Source organism: Brachycentrus maculatus, unplaced genomic scaffold (genome assembly GCF_059751285.1).
Source record: "Brachycentrus maculatus isolate JH-2025_06_01 unplaced genomic scaffold, ASM5975128v1 h1tg000090l, whole genome shotgun sequence".
In the NCBI taxonomy this organism is placed as follows: Eukaryota; Metazoa; Arthropoda; class Insecta; order Trichoptera; family Brachycentridae; genus Brachycentrus; species Brachycentrus maculatus.
In genome coordinates, this window is record NW_028280844.1 from 867964 (window position 1) to 890024 (window position 22061).

Here is a 22061-nt window from a genome sequence, read left to right on the forward strand (position 1 = left end):
AAATTGAAATACTGGTCTCGGTGTTTTCCATTACCACCAAATTAAATAAATAACAATTTTATTTAAGAATGTTCAGCATCCGATTCGGCCATGAGTATCTACGTCCAATTCATGAGTGTGAATAGGTCAGAAATCAGAATCGGCGATTATAAACCATTAAGATTTCCAGGAGTGATCAGGTCTTTAAGAACAGTGTCCGTCGATGGTTGCTTAGCATTGGAAGGGACAAGGTAGAAAGTGAATTAATTAAAGTCCAGGTGTAATTATCTTATTGAAAAACCTTTAAACTGTAAATTATTTTTGTATCTCCTGTATGTTATGTTTATAATCCAATAATTAAGAAAAAAATATTATAAAAAAATAATATAAAAATTGTATTAACATGCTAGTATTCGGCTCAACACAGGCCATGCCTAAAGAGCCGTAATACGTATAATAAATGTAATATGAAATGAACATGTATATTGAATGTATCTATGTATTATGAAAATAAATAAATAAATAAATAAATAAATATCTGTATGATCCATTAATGTGGAAGAGACGAAGAGTGTTTGCAAAGTGGTATGGTGTTCAATTCTCCCTACCCACCCCTGCGGGGAATGGGCATAATGGTTAGTTAGTTTCTGGTGTTAATACCTTGTTATGAAAGGCGTGGGTGAAATTTTCAAATAAAAACCTTTAAAACAAACATGTTCGAAAATTCTTCGTGTGAAGAGCATACTTAAATTGACCGTATCCGTTCGAAAAATATAAGTGATCGGTTATGTTAGTGAGGTGTAAACGACAACGCCCACTCGTTCCGGTCTTAGCCATCGGTTGAGTAATGCTCTTAATGTACTGTTTATATAGAGTCGGGTTGTGGTCCCATGCCTAAAAAATATATGTAGCTGTGTTCTATTATTTTTATAAAATGTAGGTTACTCAATCAAGCAATGTCAGTAAAAACATAATTTTTTTCAAATTAAAATAAATTGTCTAACTAACTAACTAACCATCACGAGTTATTAACTATTTAAGGGTGAAAAATACTTGAATCTAAAGAAAAGTTCAACTTCGAGATATCAAAACGACTACAATACCAAAATGGAATACCATACAATTCCAACAAAACTTTAAATATTTTGGAACCAAATACTTAAAAAACAATTGGTTACACAAATATTAGAAAATAAAGATATAACGTGATTTCGATCAACTGCATGTTAATCAGAAAAAAACACAAAATGATCACTCACAAGCATAATCAATAAACAGTGAGTGTAAGTCCCTCTCCCAGCATAAGAGCTTAATCTCTTTATTGAAAATAACAGCGAAATAGTTGTACTATTGTTAAACGTAGAAATGTCCAGCAAATTAATGAAATTGTAACTTTACTAAATAAATACATAAAAATCTATGTTAAGATGTCAAAAATATATTGATATTCTTCATAGTGGATTTCGTGATTCTGAATTCAATATTTCCATTTTTAAAGATATTTTCTTTTTTACCGTTGCAGTTAACAAAACAGTTGGGCAACGTTTATACAGTAGTTAACGCATTACAGAACTTGGGCACACCCGAGTATCGTTCTGTAATTACCTTATAAATAATTAATCGTCGGTTAAGTTAACAGACGAGACGGCCAGGTCGGCCGACGCGTTTGGCCATGCGAGTCTGGCCTCCGGGCGTCCGAAGCGAAGACACCGCGCGGCTTGTGACGTCGCATTTCCGCGTGCATTTTCCCAGCCTTGGCCGGAAAATAGCCCGTTCGCCGTGGGCGCGCGGCTAACTGCGGCTAGCTGCGGCTATCTGCGGCTAGCTCCGGCATTCCGCGGCGCAAGATCACGGCCGTCCGTTCACACGGGGGGCTTCTGCATTCACTTGCGCACAACAGTGCGTTTTTCGGGTGTGGCTGTGCTACTTGCTTGTCACGCACACATTTTTTAAATATCTTTGAATATTAAACAAAAGCAAGTGTTTTTGCCTAGAATTTTCACTCATGAATTACATGAATATATAGTAACTTTAAACATAAAGTGTCCACCTCCGTAGTGTAATGGTCAGCACGCTCGGCTACCGTTCTGGAGGTCCCGGGTTCGATTCCCAGGGGGAGTCAAATAAATATAAGTGATTTTTTCACTGTAATATTTATTCAATATTACCCTGGACTGGTACCTGAAGCGGAGGGCTGATCACCTTTACTTACTGTGTTAACGATCAAGATAACATTGCGTTTATATAACACAGTGCCCTATGCACCATTGGGGTGCGAATAGGGGTTTTATATATATTATTTCTTTATTAAACATAAAGAGTAAATCCACTCACGAGTAGGCATAGGCTATGAAACTTGAATATATAAAGTTGAAGCCTGAGTAGGGACATGATAAGCGGTGTTGCATAAGCCGTAGTTAGATTTCAGAGTCACTTGGACGCTAGGTAATTAAAAAAAGGGTCATTCTGCATCCACGTGCGTTTTTCGGGTGTGGCTGCGCTTCTTGCTTGTCACACACACATTTTTTAAATATTTAAAATATAAAACAAACAAAAAACAATTTACAAAATTTATGTGTTTTCAAATACTTGTTCTCAAAATCTGGATTATCTCCAATTAAAGGAGTTATTTTTCATATTATTTTTTGGTATCTCATCAAAGATGAAGAAGAATATGGAAGTTTGGGCATTTACAATGATTCAAGAAGAAAGTTTCAAAATTGGATCAAATGTATGTATTTGTAGAACGTCAACAACAAATAAGAATGTAGCAAATAAGAAAATACAGGGCAAAATTTAAAATTTAAAACGGGTACAGTAATTAGACATATAAAAAATATGAGGTAAGAAGAATGTTTAGAGGAAAAAATTACAAAATATTAAATATGTCCAGCAGCTGGTTAATTTGGGTAAATGCAATATATTGCAAGGACCTTACTCCAAACTTAGTTGTGTTTCTCGACTCCGCATGTATTTTATTATGTCCCCGTGTATTATGATGACCGATTTCTCAGGTGAAAATCGGTAACATATTTAGGTAACGCAGCCTGAGGGCATCTTATGGGCGGGTACAAAGATAATGGTCTGCCATTGTTTCTCGTAGCCCAATTACACAATGACCTTTTCACTGGAACCCGTTTTACTTTCCAAATTAGGTATTTATACAGAAGTAATGCATGCATTCGGCCTTGTGCCACTTTTCACACATAAACACGGTCTAATAATATTTTCTGCATTGTATTTAAGTATATATATATCGCTATTATTTTATTATTTATAGTAGCCGTACTCTATTAATTTTTATGTTCATCTATTTTTTGCGAACGAAAATAACCCAGTGGCTGCAATTCAGAAATAACAACGTACATATATATGTAAGATTACGTATCTGTATACGAGTATGTACTCGCAGATAACTAATTACAGATCAATATATATAATAATCTCAAAATCACAAATTCCCGCGTTTTTTTTATTATTTATCAATTGCTTTGAAATTTCGACACAACGTTGCATCCAAATATGCTTGCGTTTTTATCTAACTTAAATAAAATATACAAAAATGATAGTTTGTTCAAAATCTCAAATCTCCTCATGTTATTCACCGATTGCTTTGAAATTTTTAACTAAATCCGGGTAACATTTAACGTAATCGATTTTTTTCTGAAAACACCGTTTTTGCTTTGAAACAATTTTTTTTGTTCCAAATAATTACATATTTTTGAAAAGAAGAGAGTTTTTGAAAGGTAAGGAGTTTAAAATAATGTATATTTTTTCTATATATATATATATATATATATATATATATATATATATATATATATATATATATATATATATATATATATATATATATATATATATATATATAATATATAAATATATATATATATATATATATATATATATATATATATATATATATATATATATATATATATATTCTAAAAAAACAAACAAAAATATCCAATATACATTCTAAAAAAATCGGGTGTGGAAAGACATGTTACCGCGAATGAGTTCTGTCTTTGCGAATATACCCTTAATACTAAATTTAAATAGTATCGCTTCTTAATCAATTCTGGATTCTACTCAAATTAAAGTCGTCAAAAAGTATTCACCCCTTTCATAAAATTATTTTCAAACCCATAATATTTTCTGAAGCTTTCTATACGGTAGGTACGTGTGTAATTTAAAAATTATTTGATTAACACAGTATCAAAATACGAGACCAATTTTTTTAATGCACCTTTTATATTAAACGTTACACACTAAAGAGAGTTAACCTTTTGCATGCTCTTCATTTAATATTTAAATAAAACCGGTACTTGTCAACTTGCATAATAATATTTTCGACTCGTTTCTTCGGTCAAAAATCGCCAAACGATTGCTTCGGGAATTGGGAATTAAAAATTAAAAGGTCTATAGTTCTGTTTAATTATTAATTGATAAATGCCAATATTCGAAATGTCATAAATGTAGAAAATATTACACATGAGTACGTAATTAACCTTTAGAAAATTTGCTTTGCTTTTGCTGGTTATTTTCTGTTTTGTGAATATATGTACGATATGTTAAATTTAATGAGATTTTTTCTTTTCAATGCTCGAACCATTCTCAATTAAATGTCGTATGTTAAAACAATGTTATAATTCTTAATCACAGGTCTCTTCTTCCATTTTTTCTTGGCAATAAATCTATTTTATATTTTTATTAACATTTAACTTATTTTATTTAACGATAAAATTTCATTCTGATTAATAGAACCTACCGTTCCTTTTGTATTTCATTTACTATAATAGGATAATATCTTTCGCTTAGTGTAATGTCCGCCTCCGTAGTATAATGGTTAGTACGCTCGGCTACCGCACTGTAGGTCCCGGGTTCGATTCCCAGGATGGGTCAAATAAATATAAGTGATTTTTTCACTTTAATATTTATTCAATACTACCCTGGACTGGTACCTGAATCGGAGGGCTGATCACCTTTCCTTCATGTGTTAATGATCAAAATAACACTGCGTTTATATGATGCAGTGTCCTATGCACCATTGGGGTGCGGATAAGGGTTTGAAGAAGAAGACTCCTTAAATAACGTCATCCTCATCCATCCTTAATGATTCAAATCACGCCTCCTCAATTTTTTTTTATACTTCTAGATCCAAGAATTTTGTCACCTTGCCTTCTGGCGATCAAAACAAATCGCTTCGATCCAATGCAGTGTCCTATGCTCCATAAATATTCTATAAATATGCTATAATATTCATAAATATTCTATGTATAGTATAAATGTATCGCCTAATCGCCGAGATCAATCGGTTGAAAAGGCGGGTGAACCAAGCAAATTGTAATTCTTTTTGCAAACTCTTATCGAACAAACCTTTTGCTTGTTGTATTCCTTCCTCTATTCATTCGGTGTCTATGACCGGATTTCTTTAGAAATGAAGACGTGTTGGTCAGAAAGGGAATAAACTGCTCAAAATACAACAATAGAAGCTTTGTGCAGTTTCAGACAGACGCTATAAAAATAACAAAAATTTCAGGGCGTTGTCTTTCAGTTCGTGCTTCAAGATGTTTTAATGCTGAAATTGTAGCTTTACAATGGGGAGCTTTTATTCGCATAAAATACAAAAGATATAAATCAAGGAAAGCATCTGGATTGATATATTAATTTAAATAAGAAATGTCTTAAATTTACTAGTATAAGAGTTTCTGCTTAGTAAAAAGCTTCTTTACATCTCTCCAATAGATATCTCTAGTGAAGTTCTAGTGATTCAAGAACAAGGTTTCTAAATTGGTTCATATATACAGAACTTCCAAGAATTTGAGTAGTGTGGTTGTCAATAATGGGTGGAATTGGTGAATGTTTCACGTGTGTAAAGTGATCACATAAACCAGCCTATGACGGTCGTCAGCCCCGTAAATGCCCAGACTTCCATATTCTTCTTCATCTTTGATGAGATGTCAAAAAATAATATGAAAAGAACTCCTGTAATTGGAGATAATCTAGATTTTGTGAACAAGTGTTGACAAGTGTGGACACACTCAAAATGTTGTAAATTATTAATGTTTATTTTCTTCTTCTTCATCTTGTTTGTAGGCCTTGTGGCCAGTTTTTAAGAGGGATTAGCCTCCTGCGTTGCCGATTCCCAGCTATCGACCCATCTCTTTGGTGGTCTGCCCGAGAGTCGTGTACCATGGGGTTGGCCGTCCAGTGCGATGTTGGGGAGTCTGGGTGGTTCCATTCTCCTCACTTGCGCATACCATTGTCTCCTTCGTTGCCTTCCCCACCTAACGACATCTTCGATCTTGCATATTTCCCTGTCCTGGCACTTCTTATTCTATCCTTTAATGTTTATGAGATTTTTTAATGTTTTAAAAATACTGATTAATTGAAAGTATGTTATATTCCTTTGAATCTGTACAACTATTTTCGCAAAGCATCACATTTAAAATTTTTAAAATGATGTAGATCTTTTCTTTCAATTTATTTGTCGTTATGTTCCCTCAAATTTTAGTACGTTCGGAGGCGTCTAAAGCGACATTTATAATAAGAATCATACTTAAAGCATTACATAGGTATTTCACTAAACCAACCCTGAATAATCGTAAAGTATTCGACTACATCCACTAAATTACGATTATATTCTCGAACGAATAAAAAAATGCATTTCGCATTCTCCTTTGGTCCGCAGTCTGTAGGAACGCAATTTAATACGATGACTTGCACGAAGAACTTAAAAGGTGTTACAATAATACTATGGATCTCAGATTGAAATGAATTCAACCGTACCCTACTTATTATCTATCTAGTACTTCTAGATATTGTATAAAAGTACTCGTTATCTTAATTTATTCCTCTGTTTTGACGATCGTATGGCACAAGTAAACAATGCTGACTTCACTTATACGTATACCACTGTATAAATGGCAAAACAGCGTGGCGTGGCGCAAAATTAATCACCCAAAAATGATCACATCGGAAGATGTGATAATTTTTGCAAATGGCGCCGTACATCAATCATATTGGAAAATTGTAAATTGTGTATCAATACCGGTTGCAGCCATTTGACGTATATCATCTTTTCCATTTAATTAATATACAAAATTCTTAACTGTTCTTTCTACAAATTTAATTTTTATATATATATTTTTTTAACATGTATATTTTTGCTCTAGAATTAAACTTATTACGTTTTCTACGCAGAATGGACAATGATATAGAACATGGGACAGTGTATATACATACGTTTACGAAATAGACTACTTGAATCGACAAAAAAAATGTGATAATTTAATTTTGCGAAGTTTGACATTTCAAAGTTTTTTTATTACTATTTATTTGCTAATAATAATAATAAAGTAATAATAGCCGATTGTACCCAGATGAACACTAAATGGGCTTAATACTAGGACCACAAAATGGTATCACGACCCGCCGAGTTTCGATCTGCGTTCGCCGAAAAGTCTTCAGCGGTTATCTTTCTTTTTCAATCCGTGACGTGCGCGTCGGCAATGGCAATCGTGATATTTCGTTGCATTTTCTAACATCGTGGTTTTTTACAACTTTATTCGTTCAAATTCTCATCGTCATTCTCAATCAATAAATCAGATAAACCTTTGAATCGCCTTTTGCGAAAAATTTCGTTTTCATTTTTTTCTAACTGGACTTTTTTATTACTTTTCCATCCCTTGTGAACATGCTTCCTAGATATAAAAATTCTTGCACCTGTTCTAGGGATTCATTATGTACAAAATAAACCCTTTCGGCATTTTTGCCGCCGTAACGGTACCGAGTACCTACCGAGTAAAGTGCGCCCACCGTACGTTATTTCTCGTGTGATTATTTCGCACTTTGCAACAAATAATAATAACGCCACTCACCCGAAATAAAGCCGTTAATCGAAAGTCAAGCGAAGCAGCCGTATATACCTGTCCTGCCTCCTCTCGTGGCAGGTCCACCGGCGGGAGGGAGATGGAAGACAATCAAACTAAGGGGTCGCTGAACCCGATTCGTCTAGCCCGGATCGAACATGTTATTCCTACAATCGAAGGCTTTGGGAATAAAAACAAAATTCTTTTTTTTTTTAATCCGTCGGTTGTTTAGAATAATCTGCTCAGTGTCCAATGTCACTGACATCAGCGTTCAGTTTTTAAATTCGATCTAGAACTTTACGTTCCATCACAATGTTTGAAGTTCTATTTTCAAATTAAATTCAGAACTTTACGTTCAATAGCAATGTTTGAAGTTCTATTTTCAAATTCGATCCAGAACTTTACGTTCAATAGCAATGTTTGAAGTTCTATTTTCAAATTCGATCCAGAACTTTACGTTCAATAGCAATGTTTGAAGTTCTATTTTCAAATTCGATCCAGAACTTTACGTTCAATAGCAATGTTTGAAGTTCTATTTTCAAATTCGATCCAGAACTTTACGTTTTATAGCAATGTTTGAAGTTCTATTTTTAAATTCGTTACAGAACTTTACGTTCCATAGCAATGTACAAACATGCACAAGCATTAAGTGCATTAGGCCGTAATACACTTAAATTTTTTACAGTACCCTAATAATAAGGGTTCTGCATCGTATTGATGCAGTGTTATCTTGATCGTTTTTTACAAGAAGGCAGGGTGATCACTCGTGCGATTCAGAGTAATGTTAAATAAATATAAGAGTGTAAAATCGCTCATATTTATTTGACCCCCACCCCTGGGAAACTAACCTGGGACCTCCAGCGCTGTAGGTAGCTAAACACGCTACCATTACACCACGGTGGCGGACAAAATCTCCCAATTTAGTTATGCACAAACCAACCAACAGACATTTTCTCACGTTGCTATGCCAATATTCAGCATTCTTAATATTTTCTCTAGTTTAGAATGCACATATTTTTACAATAATTTTCTACGAGTGTAAAAATAACACTTTAAATGAAATCATGCACTTATGATCACACGCTTTGTTAAATAAAACCGTTTTAATTTCAATAATTGGATATTAAAAATCTGCGTTAAATCCTCTACCGGATTTGCATAACATATTAAATATTGAATAAAATTAATAAGCAAATGTATGACGGTACTTTTTAAAAATGTAATTTGATATTTCATACGTAGGGTACATAAATTAGCTATTCGAAAAAGCTTGCATAGTTAAGTAAATATTATTCGTCAGTTACCGATACGAATATTTAAACATATTAATTTTAATACACTCTTATCGATGTAAGATTAGAAATAGGTTAAAATAATTTTAGTACATAAAATACGCAAAGTTCAACAGCAATTACCTGAATATTAAATACAAAAAATATAAGTAATGTTTAATTAGATTGCATAACTGATTTCTTCGCAAAACAAAAAATATACAAATGAAATTTGTATATTGTGTAACTTTCACATGAAAAAAAAACTTAACACATCATTTCATTTACATATTAATTTGACCATAATTTCTTTATTTGCGAATGATATACAAACATATTTGTAATATCTAATCCAAAAGGGGTATAAAAGATTGGATTAGCGTGCATTGAATTTCATAAACGTTCTAATTTTCAAAATTGATCATTTAATAATACAATACAAATTTGGCACACGTATCCATTTTTTATCGTTTTTATATCTAATTTTATAGATCTATCCATTCTAAAGTAAAGAGTTAAATAAATTTTTTTACTGTCCTTAATTTTAACATTTTTCACCTTATTTTTTTTTATAACACCGTTTTTGTGTGGAAAAAATAAGTTTTTCTTCGAAATATATATGCAGATTTGAAAAGAGATAGTTAATGAAAGATAATGAGGTAATTTTTTTTCAATATACTTATGTTCTAAAAAAATGTGCCTAATCAATTATCACGCCACTGCCAGTATGTAGATACTTCTCCCGGAATCGATTGATTTGATGTCCTTCCTATATATTTACATATTTATTAATTTGGCGTTTAATTCACAAAATTGATTTTTATGTGTTTTTCAACAATAAAATACAATATAATTTAAATGTAACTTTGTTTTAAAATCACTCTAAATATTTTATTATAACTTAATTATAATGTCAACCGGTTTCGAAGCTAACCGCTTCTTTATCAAGACTGATTAATACTAAAACACTATCTACTTAACAAAATGTTATTACTTATTTTGAATTTTGTTTAGTAGACAGTGTTTTAGTATTAATCAGTCTTGATAAAGAAGCGGTTAGCTTCGAAACCGGTAGACATTATAATTAAGTTATAACAAAATATTTAGTGATTTTAAAACAAAGTTCCAATTTAATTCTAAAATGCAAATTTTCAATGTTGGTGCGTCAAATATAAATTATAATAAAATACAACTTAGTAGACTCAAAAAATCCTTCCTATATGTCTAAATGTGAGTTGTCTGTCGGCAGGGCATGGACGACGACGCGCTGGAGAGCGAGGCCGAGATGCACGACTGGTTCCTGCGCGACACCAAGTCGGGCGTGGTGCTGCACGACCGGCTCATGACGGACGCGGCGCTGGGCGCGCTGCCCATCAAGACGGAGCACTCCTACAGCCTCAACTCGGACGGGGACTCGGCGCCCGCCTCGCCGCGAGACATGCACACCCGCGTCGACGGTGAGCCCCCCAACCTAACCTAACCCAAAACTTACTCACTTCCCCTAACCTAACCTAACCTAACATTTACAACATTTTGAGTGTGTCCAGATACTTGTTCACAAATCTGAATTATCTCCAATCGGGAGTTATTTTTTACGTTATTTTTTGACATATCAACATACTTGTAGATGAAAAAGAATTTGTAAGTCTGGGTTTTTACATGGTCGTAAGACCATCACTAATTGGGTAAATGTAAATGTATTTTTCACATTTACCTTCCCTATCCTTACTATCCTACCTGTAGACAAGCATCTAAAATAGAAGCTTTGCGGGTTATTCCTTTAAAAAAAACGTAAGCACAAACATTGTTTCGTCTAATTGATTTTAAAAATAAATAAAAATATTCGTAAAAAAAGGTACCGGAATGCCGTTCCACCGCGTCACACGAAAAAATAAAGCCCTGGTTGTTATAACAATTTAAAGGAAATCTAAAAAAAACTATATTTCTGTACGTGCATTCTCATTATCGACACTGACCACCGGGTCGTGTTTAACATAATTTTCTTTTGTGAAAATAGATATCGAGTTTATCATTATAACCTCTACCACCGAGCTTGTTGGCAAGTGTTACAAAATGCTAAATTAATATCGTAACAATGTACATGATTGATTTATTGTTTACGCAAGTGATACTTTGTTCTCGGCAATTTCATACTCAGCTTATTATTAATCAATAATTGATTTCTCGACTATGGTATTTTGTTTATTTTGCGTACACTGCAACAAAATAATGCATTTTATTGTAAAACATACTAATGTCACTATGACAGCAACGCGGAATCTGCGTGATCGATAAACTTTGTGCTGAAGCCGGAAACGTGGATTCCACGTGATTCTAATTTGCCCTTGTTTATTGTTCTGAAATTATTAATTCACTGGCTACCTATCAGTCAGTTAATACTTCTTTTTTTTACAAATAGATAACGATTAGAAGTTTTTAGTCGATAAATAAAAGGTATAATTAATACACCTGTAGAATATTGTTTATGGTCTTTTTACTATATTCCTACCACCTGTCAAAAAAAGGGTTACATAAATCTATAATTAAAAAAAAGCTTGTAATAATGATTATTGTAATCGTTTTATCCACTATATTATATTGATTTCTTTTTTCGATTTCTGGCCCAAATTAAACAGGGAAAATGATACAATATGAATATTGACATATCATCATTATTCATATTGTACCATTCTTCTAAGATCAAAATAAAACTATTAAGTGAATTTCCCTATTGACTGTCTTCTGACTGTTATCGCACATCCATTGCATGCATTCCCCTGATTGCATGTAATGTATGCAGTGTTAACTTGATTGTTAGTATGATATAAAAGAGCTGCTTTATTATCTCATATATATCTCATCAAATATATTTCCTTCCTAGATCCAAAAATGCTGGACCATCAACCTGCCTTAAAAGTCAGGATGATGAGTCTTGCCTTTTAAGATCATTGATTGTAAACACTGCATTGTTCCAATTTGGTGCTCTATGCACCACTTGGACATGGTAAAGGCCAAAAAATATTATCAGTCTTATGCTACAGGTAGCTTCCATAAAGTTAAAAAAATAATACTTTTTTTACCCCTTCCAGGTATCAAACCTGGGAACTGTCTCACACAAGCCACCCAAATAAGATAAATTAATATTTTGTAGTTGTCAATATTGGGTAGAGTGGTGAATGTTGCATGTGTGTAAAGTGATCACTTAACCAGCCTATGACAGTACATTATGAGAGTATGGCTATTATCCTTGGCTCTACCCGACCGAGTATCTCCAGGGTATGCTTGGCTACAATAGTTTAGAGACTAGAAGGAATGTGTATTTGATTACGCATTTTTATCGATTGTTGCGCGGTATGATCGATAATCCTGAAATTATCCGGAACATTGGTCTGTATGTTCCCGATAGTTACCTAAGACAGCGTCGACATAGATTGTTTCACATTCCTATACACAGGACCAACCTGCCGATGGTTATGCCTGTAGGAAGAGCTACCGCTATGTTGAACAATATCACATTGGATATTGATCTGTTCCATGTGTCCGAAGGAGTTTTCCGAAGCGGGATTCTTCTACACCTTTAAGTCTTCTTGACTTTTAATATATACGCCTTGAATATTGTTTGTTATGAATATATTAATTTTTTGTTGAATAAATTGAAAAATTTTCTTTTTCACAAAATAATGTAAGGTTCGTTTTCTCTTTCCAGACATGGAGGACGAATGCTTTCCCGCCATCCCCCTGCGCAACGCGTGGTCGGGGGGCGCGTGCGGGGCGCGGGGCGGCCGGCCCTCCCCCCGCCCCTGCTCGCGCTCCTCCGCCTCGAGCGCGCCCTCGCCCCCGCCCCGCCCGGCCTCGCCCGCACAGGTCAAAAGCGAGCCCCCCTCGCGCCCGGGGTCCCCCGCCTCCCCGACGCCCTCGTGCCGCTCCCCGTCGCCGCAGCCCATGCACATGATCGACTACGTAATAGACCACACGGTAAGAAGTTATTTCATTATGCAATCTACTACGGAGGAAGATACACCTCATGTGTTAAGAAATTAACCTTTTGCACTCGAATGGCGACAATAAATCGACATGGTTAATTCCCCAGTAAATCGGTTGGTGACTATATGTCGCCACTATATACCGTTATGTTGTTTAAATAATAAAAAGCCAAGATACAATTCTGCTAACTAACGCAGGTACAATTCTGTCCCGTCAGTTGCTCAAGGTCTTTGCTAGCATTTGGGTGTATTCCTGTTGTAAAAAAGTAAGTTGTAAAAAGTCCGAGTGCATATTAGTATATAACCACTCACCGAGGTTTTTATGTCTACCACTTTTGAGACGTACCCGTCTCTTTGTCGGAACAATCACTACAACATAGCACTATTCACACACTTAAATATGAGTAGTATTGTTTGCATGCTCTTGTAGTGATTGTCCCGACGAAGAGACGGGTACATCTCGAAACCAGTACACACAAAAATCTCGGTGGGTGGTTGTATATTAATATTATGAATATTTTTGTAAAAAAATATAAGAGTAAAAACGACTAACCACAAAGTAAATGCTTTAGAGAATAATATAACTTAACACACTTCATACGAGAAGAGTATTTCTACCCGTGCAGTCGATTGATGCCTTAGGTCGAGAAGGGTATTTTCATCTTTTGCGCCGGCCTCATTTCAAAGGCAGAGAAGAAGGAATTACATATTTATTATTTTTTTGTTGTTATGTATATGAATATTATATACCAATCTCTTTGTTAAGGTCTTAACTATATGTACATAATTATCAAATCCTGTCGCCAGCGGTCTGCAGGCGTAAAAAATACCCTTCCAAAATGTATTAAGATAATTAAAAAAATTTTAAGTGGGGTTGGGAGGGATTGATCCTCTTTGGCGGATTATCCTATTGCTACTGAAGATAGATAGAAAAAAGAAGGTAACAGAGTCTGTTTTAAATGAGTCGTAAGACAGACCTTGCAGCATAAGAGGTGGCGGGAGATCCGATTATCTGATGTCATAGATTATTTACCATAAAGATAATTCTCCATAACCTGATGCAGTGTCTCATGACTTATTGGGCATGTAAAAGGGAAATCTTTGTTTATAAAATGATCTACTGAAGTACTTGAAAGAGCATATCCACATATTATATTTTGGAATTATGTATTGAATGTTTGTTTACCTTTTTACAGACTGGCAATATACACTTACCACAGAGCGCACTCAGAAGGGGGACACCTCTATTATTCGGTTCAAGTGGTCTTGCTTCTCTGCCTAAACTCAGCATCAAGCTGGAGCCCAATACCTCCGGTAAGTCTTACTTATATAAGTTTATAAATTGCTCTAAATAAGCCAAGACAGTGTTATGAAGCGCATGACTGATCACTTAACTTTCATGTACTTACCATTAAGTCTTTCTTAGTTGTCTTAGATAATTGCTGATTTACTTCATTGAATTTTCTTGGAAGAAAATAATGTGGTTGTTTTCCTTCGCAGTATCAGCCTTTCTACTGTTTCAACCCCTGACATAGTTATGTGTATCTGATCTCGAATCTGCTGGCTTTCACCGTTGATATTTATGGCTTTCCCAGTCTAGATTCATCATATTCTATATCATTTATACTCAGTCAAATAAAAAAAAATACAAATAAGGATTCAGTGAAAAACAGCTTGTCACCAAGAGAGTACTTCATTATTTGATGCAGTGATCTTTACACAACTAGGTGTAGATTAAAGAAATATACTGATATTCGTCATCGGGACAACGGAAGCACCCTAACATGGCATAACTGGTGTCGTCACCAGCTATGCCATGTTAGGGTTATGTTTGTTCATGATTACTTTGTACAGAAGGTTTTGGGTCAAATTCCAGTTGTCCCTTAGCACAAGTTAATATAATATTTATCAAGGGTGTTTAGATATTAAGGCCCAGATCTCAAGCGTTCAAATCAGAATACGCTGAGCCATGCAGGATGTGTCCTTACTCTCGATTTTTTAAAAGAATGTATATTGGATATTTTTTTGTTTTTTGGAATACATAAAGAAAAAATATTTGAATATATTTTTTTAAATTACTTACCTTTTAGTAATTCTTTTCTTTCCAATACCATATAATTATTTCAAAGAAAAACTTATTGTTTGAATGCAAAAATGGTGTTTTGAGAAAAGAAAAATAATTATGCCAAATTTTAATTGGGTTTAAAGAAAATTATGTGGCTAGGCCTTAATGAAATATTGCATGATAAAATAAAGTAAAGATGTTAAGTATTTTTTTATGATATAGTAAATAAGTATAATTCATACATTAATTAGGTTTGCAGGATGACTCATTATTCTCATAAATTTGAAAAACTAAGTTATATCCTTTGTTTGGTTTAGGTTTTGGTCTGCCCCCCACTCCACCGTCGTCCCTGTCCAGTGAGGACAGCGAAGGGGGCCTGTCCCCCTCCCCGCCGCCTCCCACTGCGCCCCCGGGCCCCCGAGGCCGCAGCTCCACTCACGTGTACTCGCCTGCCCACCACCAGCGCCAGCCCATCCACACACCGCTCATCAGCACTCAACCGGTTAGTCTACATATTTCCATATATATTTTTTTAAATTACCTTAGGTCCAAGTTACTCTGAAATCTAGCTACGGCATATGCAACACTGCTTATCATGACCCTACTCAGGCTCTAACTTTTTAAGTTTAACTGAACGGAGTCATTTCGTCGTAACGCAACATGTTACGATGCGAGCATTCGTATAGTCAGTACAGCGAGCCAAGCGAATTCCGAGTACTCCGTCCGATGTTCGGATGCTCACCGTGAATGTTACGTTATGACGAAATGCTCCGGTCAATCCCCACCTTTATAGCCTATGCCTACTCGTAAGTGGATTTACTCTTTATGTTAAGCGTTACTATAATTTAATGTAATTCACGAGTAAAAATTCTAGGCAAAAACACTCGCTAGAGGCATGAGTTTATACAGTTCATTGATTCTAAGTTAGCAGTGAAGTAACTTAAGTATATGATTCTTGTACATATTTCCAAATCATTTATTCAAAATACTGCTTATTTTTTAGTTTATAGAACTAGGTTATACATAATATGAAATAATCCCATTAAATCCTCTCAAAAAACACATTTCGATTAGTATAAACTAATTTTGAGGTAGTATAATTACACCTTGGGATCGTATAAGTACATTTTAGGGAAATGTGAAGAACAGTTCATTGCGAACTCCTTTTCACATTCTTGCTCAGCTGTTCAAGACAGTTCTGAAGGTGGCTAAGCAGAAAAAAGTAAGCCCAGAAGTAAAGGTACCTTTATTTTGCATTTAGTCACACAATTATTGTTGAAAAATGGTTGAGTTATGAGAGCTAAAAATGTCGGGAGATTTTACTTAAGAATTTGTTCATCGTCCGAATTCAAACAGCAAAATGATACTTTAGAGAAAATTAAGTTACGGGTTATTGATCATTGGGCCTTAATGCTAAAAAGGTATCATATTTCTCGCTTTCATAAGTGAGATGGGTTTTTTTTAATTTAAAAAGCATAATTAATGAGAAAAAGGGTTTAAAGATTTTTTTAATAGGACAAAGAATAGTCTTAATATTTCACAAACTGAAATATTATGGCCCTGAAATGATCGTTTGAAATTAGAAATGTGTAAAGAATACACATGTTTTAAATGTATATTTACGTTTAGAGATGACTATTGTTACTTAATTTGAGATTTTTCTATTACAGAAAGGCTCAACAGGAACACTAGAATTGACAGATGAAGAAAAGCGCACATTACTCGCCGAAGGATATCCAGTACCCACCCGCCTACCACTCACTAAGACAGAAGAAAAATCATTAAAAAAGATTCGCCGTAAAATAAAGAACAAGGTAAGCACATTCCCAACGTAACTTTTGACTGCAGCATAATGGAAAATAATTACAGTAAATTAATGAGCCTTTATTTTTGACCAGATATCGGCACAAGAAAGCAGACGCAAGAAAAAGGAATACATGGACCAGCTAGAGAGAAAAGTGGAGATCTTGGCCGGAGAGAACTCGGACTACCGCAAGCGAGTGGAGTCCCTGGAACAGTCAAATTCCAACCTCTTGAGTCAGTTAGCGCTCTTACAGGCCGCCGTAGCACGCGCCTCCAGGAAGTAGTCACTACCGCCGGGTGCAATCTTACTTTAGTGTTCCAACCTGGAAGTCTTCCCTGCAAAGGTCCTCGCTTCTTCCTGTATCTGAACTGGATATTGTATTCGCAGAATACATTTTATCCTTGTCGAGGCCTTTCAGTCGATCTCCTCTTTGGATTGTTAAGCTTTTATGCTTCCGCATATTATTATTGTTAAGATGTTATTATGTAAATTCTACGTGTTATGGAATTACAGTGTGTTATTGCCTCCGTTGGATCCAGCCATGTTTTTCTAAACGGAAATTAAAACGAATTAATGACTTACGTTTTCAAATCTGATGCGCGGATGATTCGGATTTATCAAGGCTCGCATTTTTTAAATAGACGTACTTTACACACTGTTGTGTTGAAATGCAGGGACGTATATTATAGTATTTTGTTTACAAAATACATATTGGTATAATTAGAAAATAAAATTAGAATTTACGACACAGCGAAATAAACTTTTGTAGAGTTCTCTGTCTTCCATTTCTTAATAGAAAAGGGTCGATGGCATGCGAACTACCGTTATATTACGTAAAATGCATGCATTGTATTATTTTGGACATTCCAATATGAAAAGCATATACCTTTATATTTTATATAAATAAATTATTTACGATATTTAGAAATCTATTTACAAATCATGCGAATATTTAATTTCATTAAAGATACATTTATATTATAAAAATTACGTTTACTATAAATCATGAATATTTAGTACAAATCACTTTTCTTATATTAAACGACTGTGTGCAATTTGCGATTGTGTAATCTTAAATATTGAAACAAGTGCAATGATAAAAGTGATGGTAAATGGTATCTGTGCCTTATTTATTACCCCCAAGATGATATTAACTACCTTCCCCGATCCTGTTCTCTCGACGAGAATACGGGACTTAGTCGGATCTAGAATTAGAACTAATACTAATGCATATTGTGCGGTGCATTCACACCCGTGAACCCGCTGTGTGATAAAGTTAGTAGTCCGAGCTGATCTTTCCATAGACACGGATCTATTACTTAATACAGATGGTCCAAACTGTCTTAGCATAAATACCTGGCATTCCATTGTGTGACCAGTTAAATTGTATTTTAAATAGTTTATGACATTCTGTATCGTTACGAAGAATAATATTAATACTGAGGCTGCTTTTCATCTCAATAAACAGCGTTAAGCTGGTATATTTTATAAACAAAATTATTTACACTATACAAATGCATGTATTGTCAAAATTTGTAAATAAACATAAATATTATATTCATATTTAGGAAGAAATGTTTTATAAAGTAATATATTTTGTAAAATTTGTGCGCTTCAGCGCTGAAGACGTCGGATGGAAGGTGTAACTACATACGTAGTTACAGCTCCCAAGTGTTAGCATTTCTAAGTAATTAAATCTGATGATATTGTATCTTTATCCTTAATAGATTACGATTACAATGTTCGATACACATTTGTACAAAGTAGAGAAAAGTAGTGTTTAATCATTTGGGTGCCTATATTGTAATTGGCGTTAAGTTCTACATTCCATACAGCCCCAAGCAGACGGTTCCATGTGAAAATGTACTTATTAACCGATGTCTCGATTGATACAATTCTCCTTTCCCCGTAAACGTAACAATGTGAAAGCTACGATGGATTCTATTGTCGCGACTAGATATTAATGGTGAATATGAAAAATACATAATATATTAAGATTTATGACAAAATCGTTATTCTAGAAGATTTGTTTAAGAAAATATTGAAAATATTAATAAAAAAAATATATAAAAACTGTTTTCTTTCATGTGAATATTTTATTCTAATTGAAGTTTACATAAATATTTAATATATGTGTTGCGTGATATTTTTGCGTTTGTAATAAGTTTTATTTGTGACTGTTTTTTATTGGTGAAATATTTATTTAAAGTCATTTATTGTTTCATAAATACATCGTTGCCAATGAAAATGTCCGCTTCACGAGAAAAAAAAATAACGAGTCTTCATGTTGTATTTATATTCGATGACCTAACCTAATCTAACCTATATTGTACCGAAACTAAGTGAGATAATATTGACGAATTACGATAAGTTATTTTTCTACTAAATGAACTGCTAGAATGAAATTTTAAATGTATAAAGAAAATAAAAATATAGCTATTATGTGAACGTTATAATATGTAATAGCGAGTTATTTAGTAGGTGTTTGTTTAATACAAGATATTGATACAACTGCGGTTCCCTCTCGTTACCTATTGCCCTTTCTATGAGTTATGATTGTGCGGGGCAAACATTGTCAACATCACTTTGTAGCACCTGCTAAAATAATAAAAGTCAGTTATATTTATCTTCTGCATTTTTATTACTCTCCATCCCAACTCCCCACTAAAACTTTATACACATTATCACATTTTTGGAAATATACAATAAAAAATCTCAGGTAAGATCTTAAATGCTAAATACATCATTACTGTAGATATTTTTATGGTGAAAATTTAAGAAACAGTAAAAATGGAATAATTTGCTAAAATTTTATGAAAATATTAATAAATATTTCAAAAATTAGACCATAATAAACTAGAGTGTGGCTACATAAATAAGAATGCAATGAAATGCTAGGACAAGAAAACAAAAAATGCTAACACAAATGGAAAGAAACTGCCATTTTGAGTTTTTATTCTGTAACAAGTTTTGCTTTACACAATAAAGCTGATTGCTGCTTTATAAAGTTTGGCGAGTTTTTTTCAAATATTCTATTCACACAAATTATAATTTGAAAATATCTTATCTGCATACACAATCATTACAAACTTTCAATAAATAGGTATTGGCAATACATTATGTAAACGAAAAAATATTGAGAAATAATTAAATGGCATTATGTTCAAACTCTTCATGAATAAAGTACAATGTCAATACTAGACGAAAGGCAAAACAAACAACCTCCACTTTAAAAAAAAATCAATATATGTACAATAGATTTTTTTTAAATTAAAGAGCAATAAATAAATTATATAATTTATATTTGAAGCACACTAACTTTGTGATTTTCCATTTTACAATTAAAATATAACTTCGTTTTATAGCGATTTTATAAGAAAGTTACATTTTAATTAATAAAAAATAATTTGCTATTTGGTATGTTAAGAGTAAATAAGTAAAATGGTCTTTGAATTGGTTACTATTTTTCATTATTCAAGGTCAGCAAACAGAGGAGTTGGTAAACATACTCAGTGACAACAATAAACGGTGAAAACAGACAATGAGTAACAAATACCTCATTTTTAGTATTGATTTTAATTTGCTGAATTGTGGCAGTATGTTTCATGTAGTATACAAATATTTAAGCTTGTACAATATATATTATATACATACAAGATCGTTGATTATGTATTTGTATTGAATTCCCAGCCCACTCGTGAATGAGTGGAAATGTACAGGTGAACAGGCTGGCTAGAGAGGCTGTAACTTTCATCTCTTTCTCCTTCACTTTCAAGTCTATATCTCAGACTTGTATTTTCCAGCTAGGCTAAATATTCCTATAATAGATTTATATTATCCACTGACACTTCGTGATGGAATTGCATTTTTAATTTATTATTAGATTAAAACCAATATTTTTAGCTTTTCCACTTTTTTATTTGACCAGCGACCGGGTTTCGTCGTTACCGACATCATCAGACTGGTGAGAGGCTATACAAATTGTTATGTTATATATAAAAGAAGGCAGGAGTTGATAACCATGATTTGATATAATTTTATGAGAAATTAATTTAATTTGAGTGAATTTAAGTATTGTATGATATTTAAAATATTTTTTATAAAGGTTTTTTTTTTTTTTTGTATTGAAAGCACGATTTTATATAATCTATTATAACTTTATATAAAATCGTGCTTTTAATACAAAAAAACCTTTATAAAAAATATTTTAAATATCATACAATACTTAAATTCACTCAAATTAAATTAATTTCTCATAAAATTATATCAAATCATGGTTATCAACTCCTGCCTTCTTTTATATATAACATAACAATTTGTATAGCCTCTCACCAGTCTGATGATGTCGGTAACGACGAAACCCGGTCGCTGGTCAAATAAAAAAGTGGAAAAGCTAAAAATATTGGTTTTAATCTATTCCTATAATTTCCAATGGGAAGAAACCAGCAAAATCAAAGGTTAATATAGTATAAAAGTCTATCGGCTGGGAATTGGACACTGCTACATAAATAGCCACCTTTTTTAAATGTATATCATTCAGAGGTCATGGTGTGAATCTTGACAAAGAGACCACCAACAATATTCTCCTTGATGATTCATCTCACTGATGCAGATCTCGGTAAATAGCACTCTTTCTAAAACCTATTGTGACACGTGTATTAATGCATTCCTCAACATGTTCAAACACCGTACGTGAGTCCCAAGGACACAACTCTAAAATATAGACTTAGCTTTACATACAGTATTTGAAAATGATGCGGAATGCATCTAAAAACATGTCACAATAGATTTAAAGAAATAACCGAGTAAAAGTTAAATTAAACATGGATTGCTAGAGTGACTGCTAAATCAATTAATGAAGAATGATAGGTATCTCATTGAAAGTCCATTTTCCTATAAATTTTACAATCACTCCTGTCATCTCTCTCCCCATCCTTAAATTATCATATCGGAAAATTTCTGGGAGAATCACGTAAATTTTTAAGAGTGATTTATTATAAATTGTAATGGTAAACTGTAACAGTAAATCGTAATGGTACATGTAATACTACATAGGACGGATTGCCAAAAATAAACAATTTTTAT

The 22061-nt window shown here is 33.6% G+C and overlaps 1 protein-coding gene across 2 annotated transcripts in view; it reads left to right on the forward strand.

Annotated features, from left to right (window-relative positions):
• Nucleotides 1–17709, forward strand: part of CrebA (Cyclic-AMP response element binding protein A) — a 198885-nt gene extending 181176 nt beyond the window's left edge. Inside the window, exons 2-7 of one of the 2 annotated variants that reach the window (XM_088258050.1) lie at nt 10374–10581; nt 12831–13099; nt 14304–14421; nt 15490–15674; nt 16843–16986; nt 17071–17709. In XM_088258050.1, coding sequence (XP_088114176.1) covers nt 10374–10581; nt 12831–13099; nt 14304–14421; nt 15490–15674; nt 16843–16986; nt 17071–17259 — 1113 coding nt within the window. In that variant the 3' untranslated portion in view covers nt 17260–17709. The remainder of the gene's footprint in view (nt 1–10373; nt 10582–12830; nt 13100–14303; nt 14422–15489; nt 15675–16842; nt 16987–17070) is intronic. The other variant, XM_088258049.1, reaches the window with a different exon arrangement.
• Nucleotides 17710–22061: the final 4352 nt, after the last annotated feature.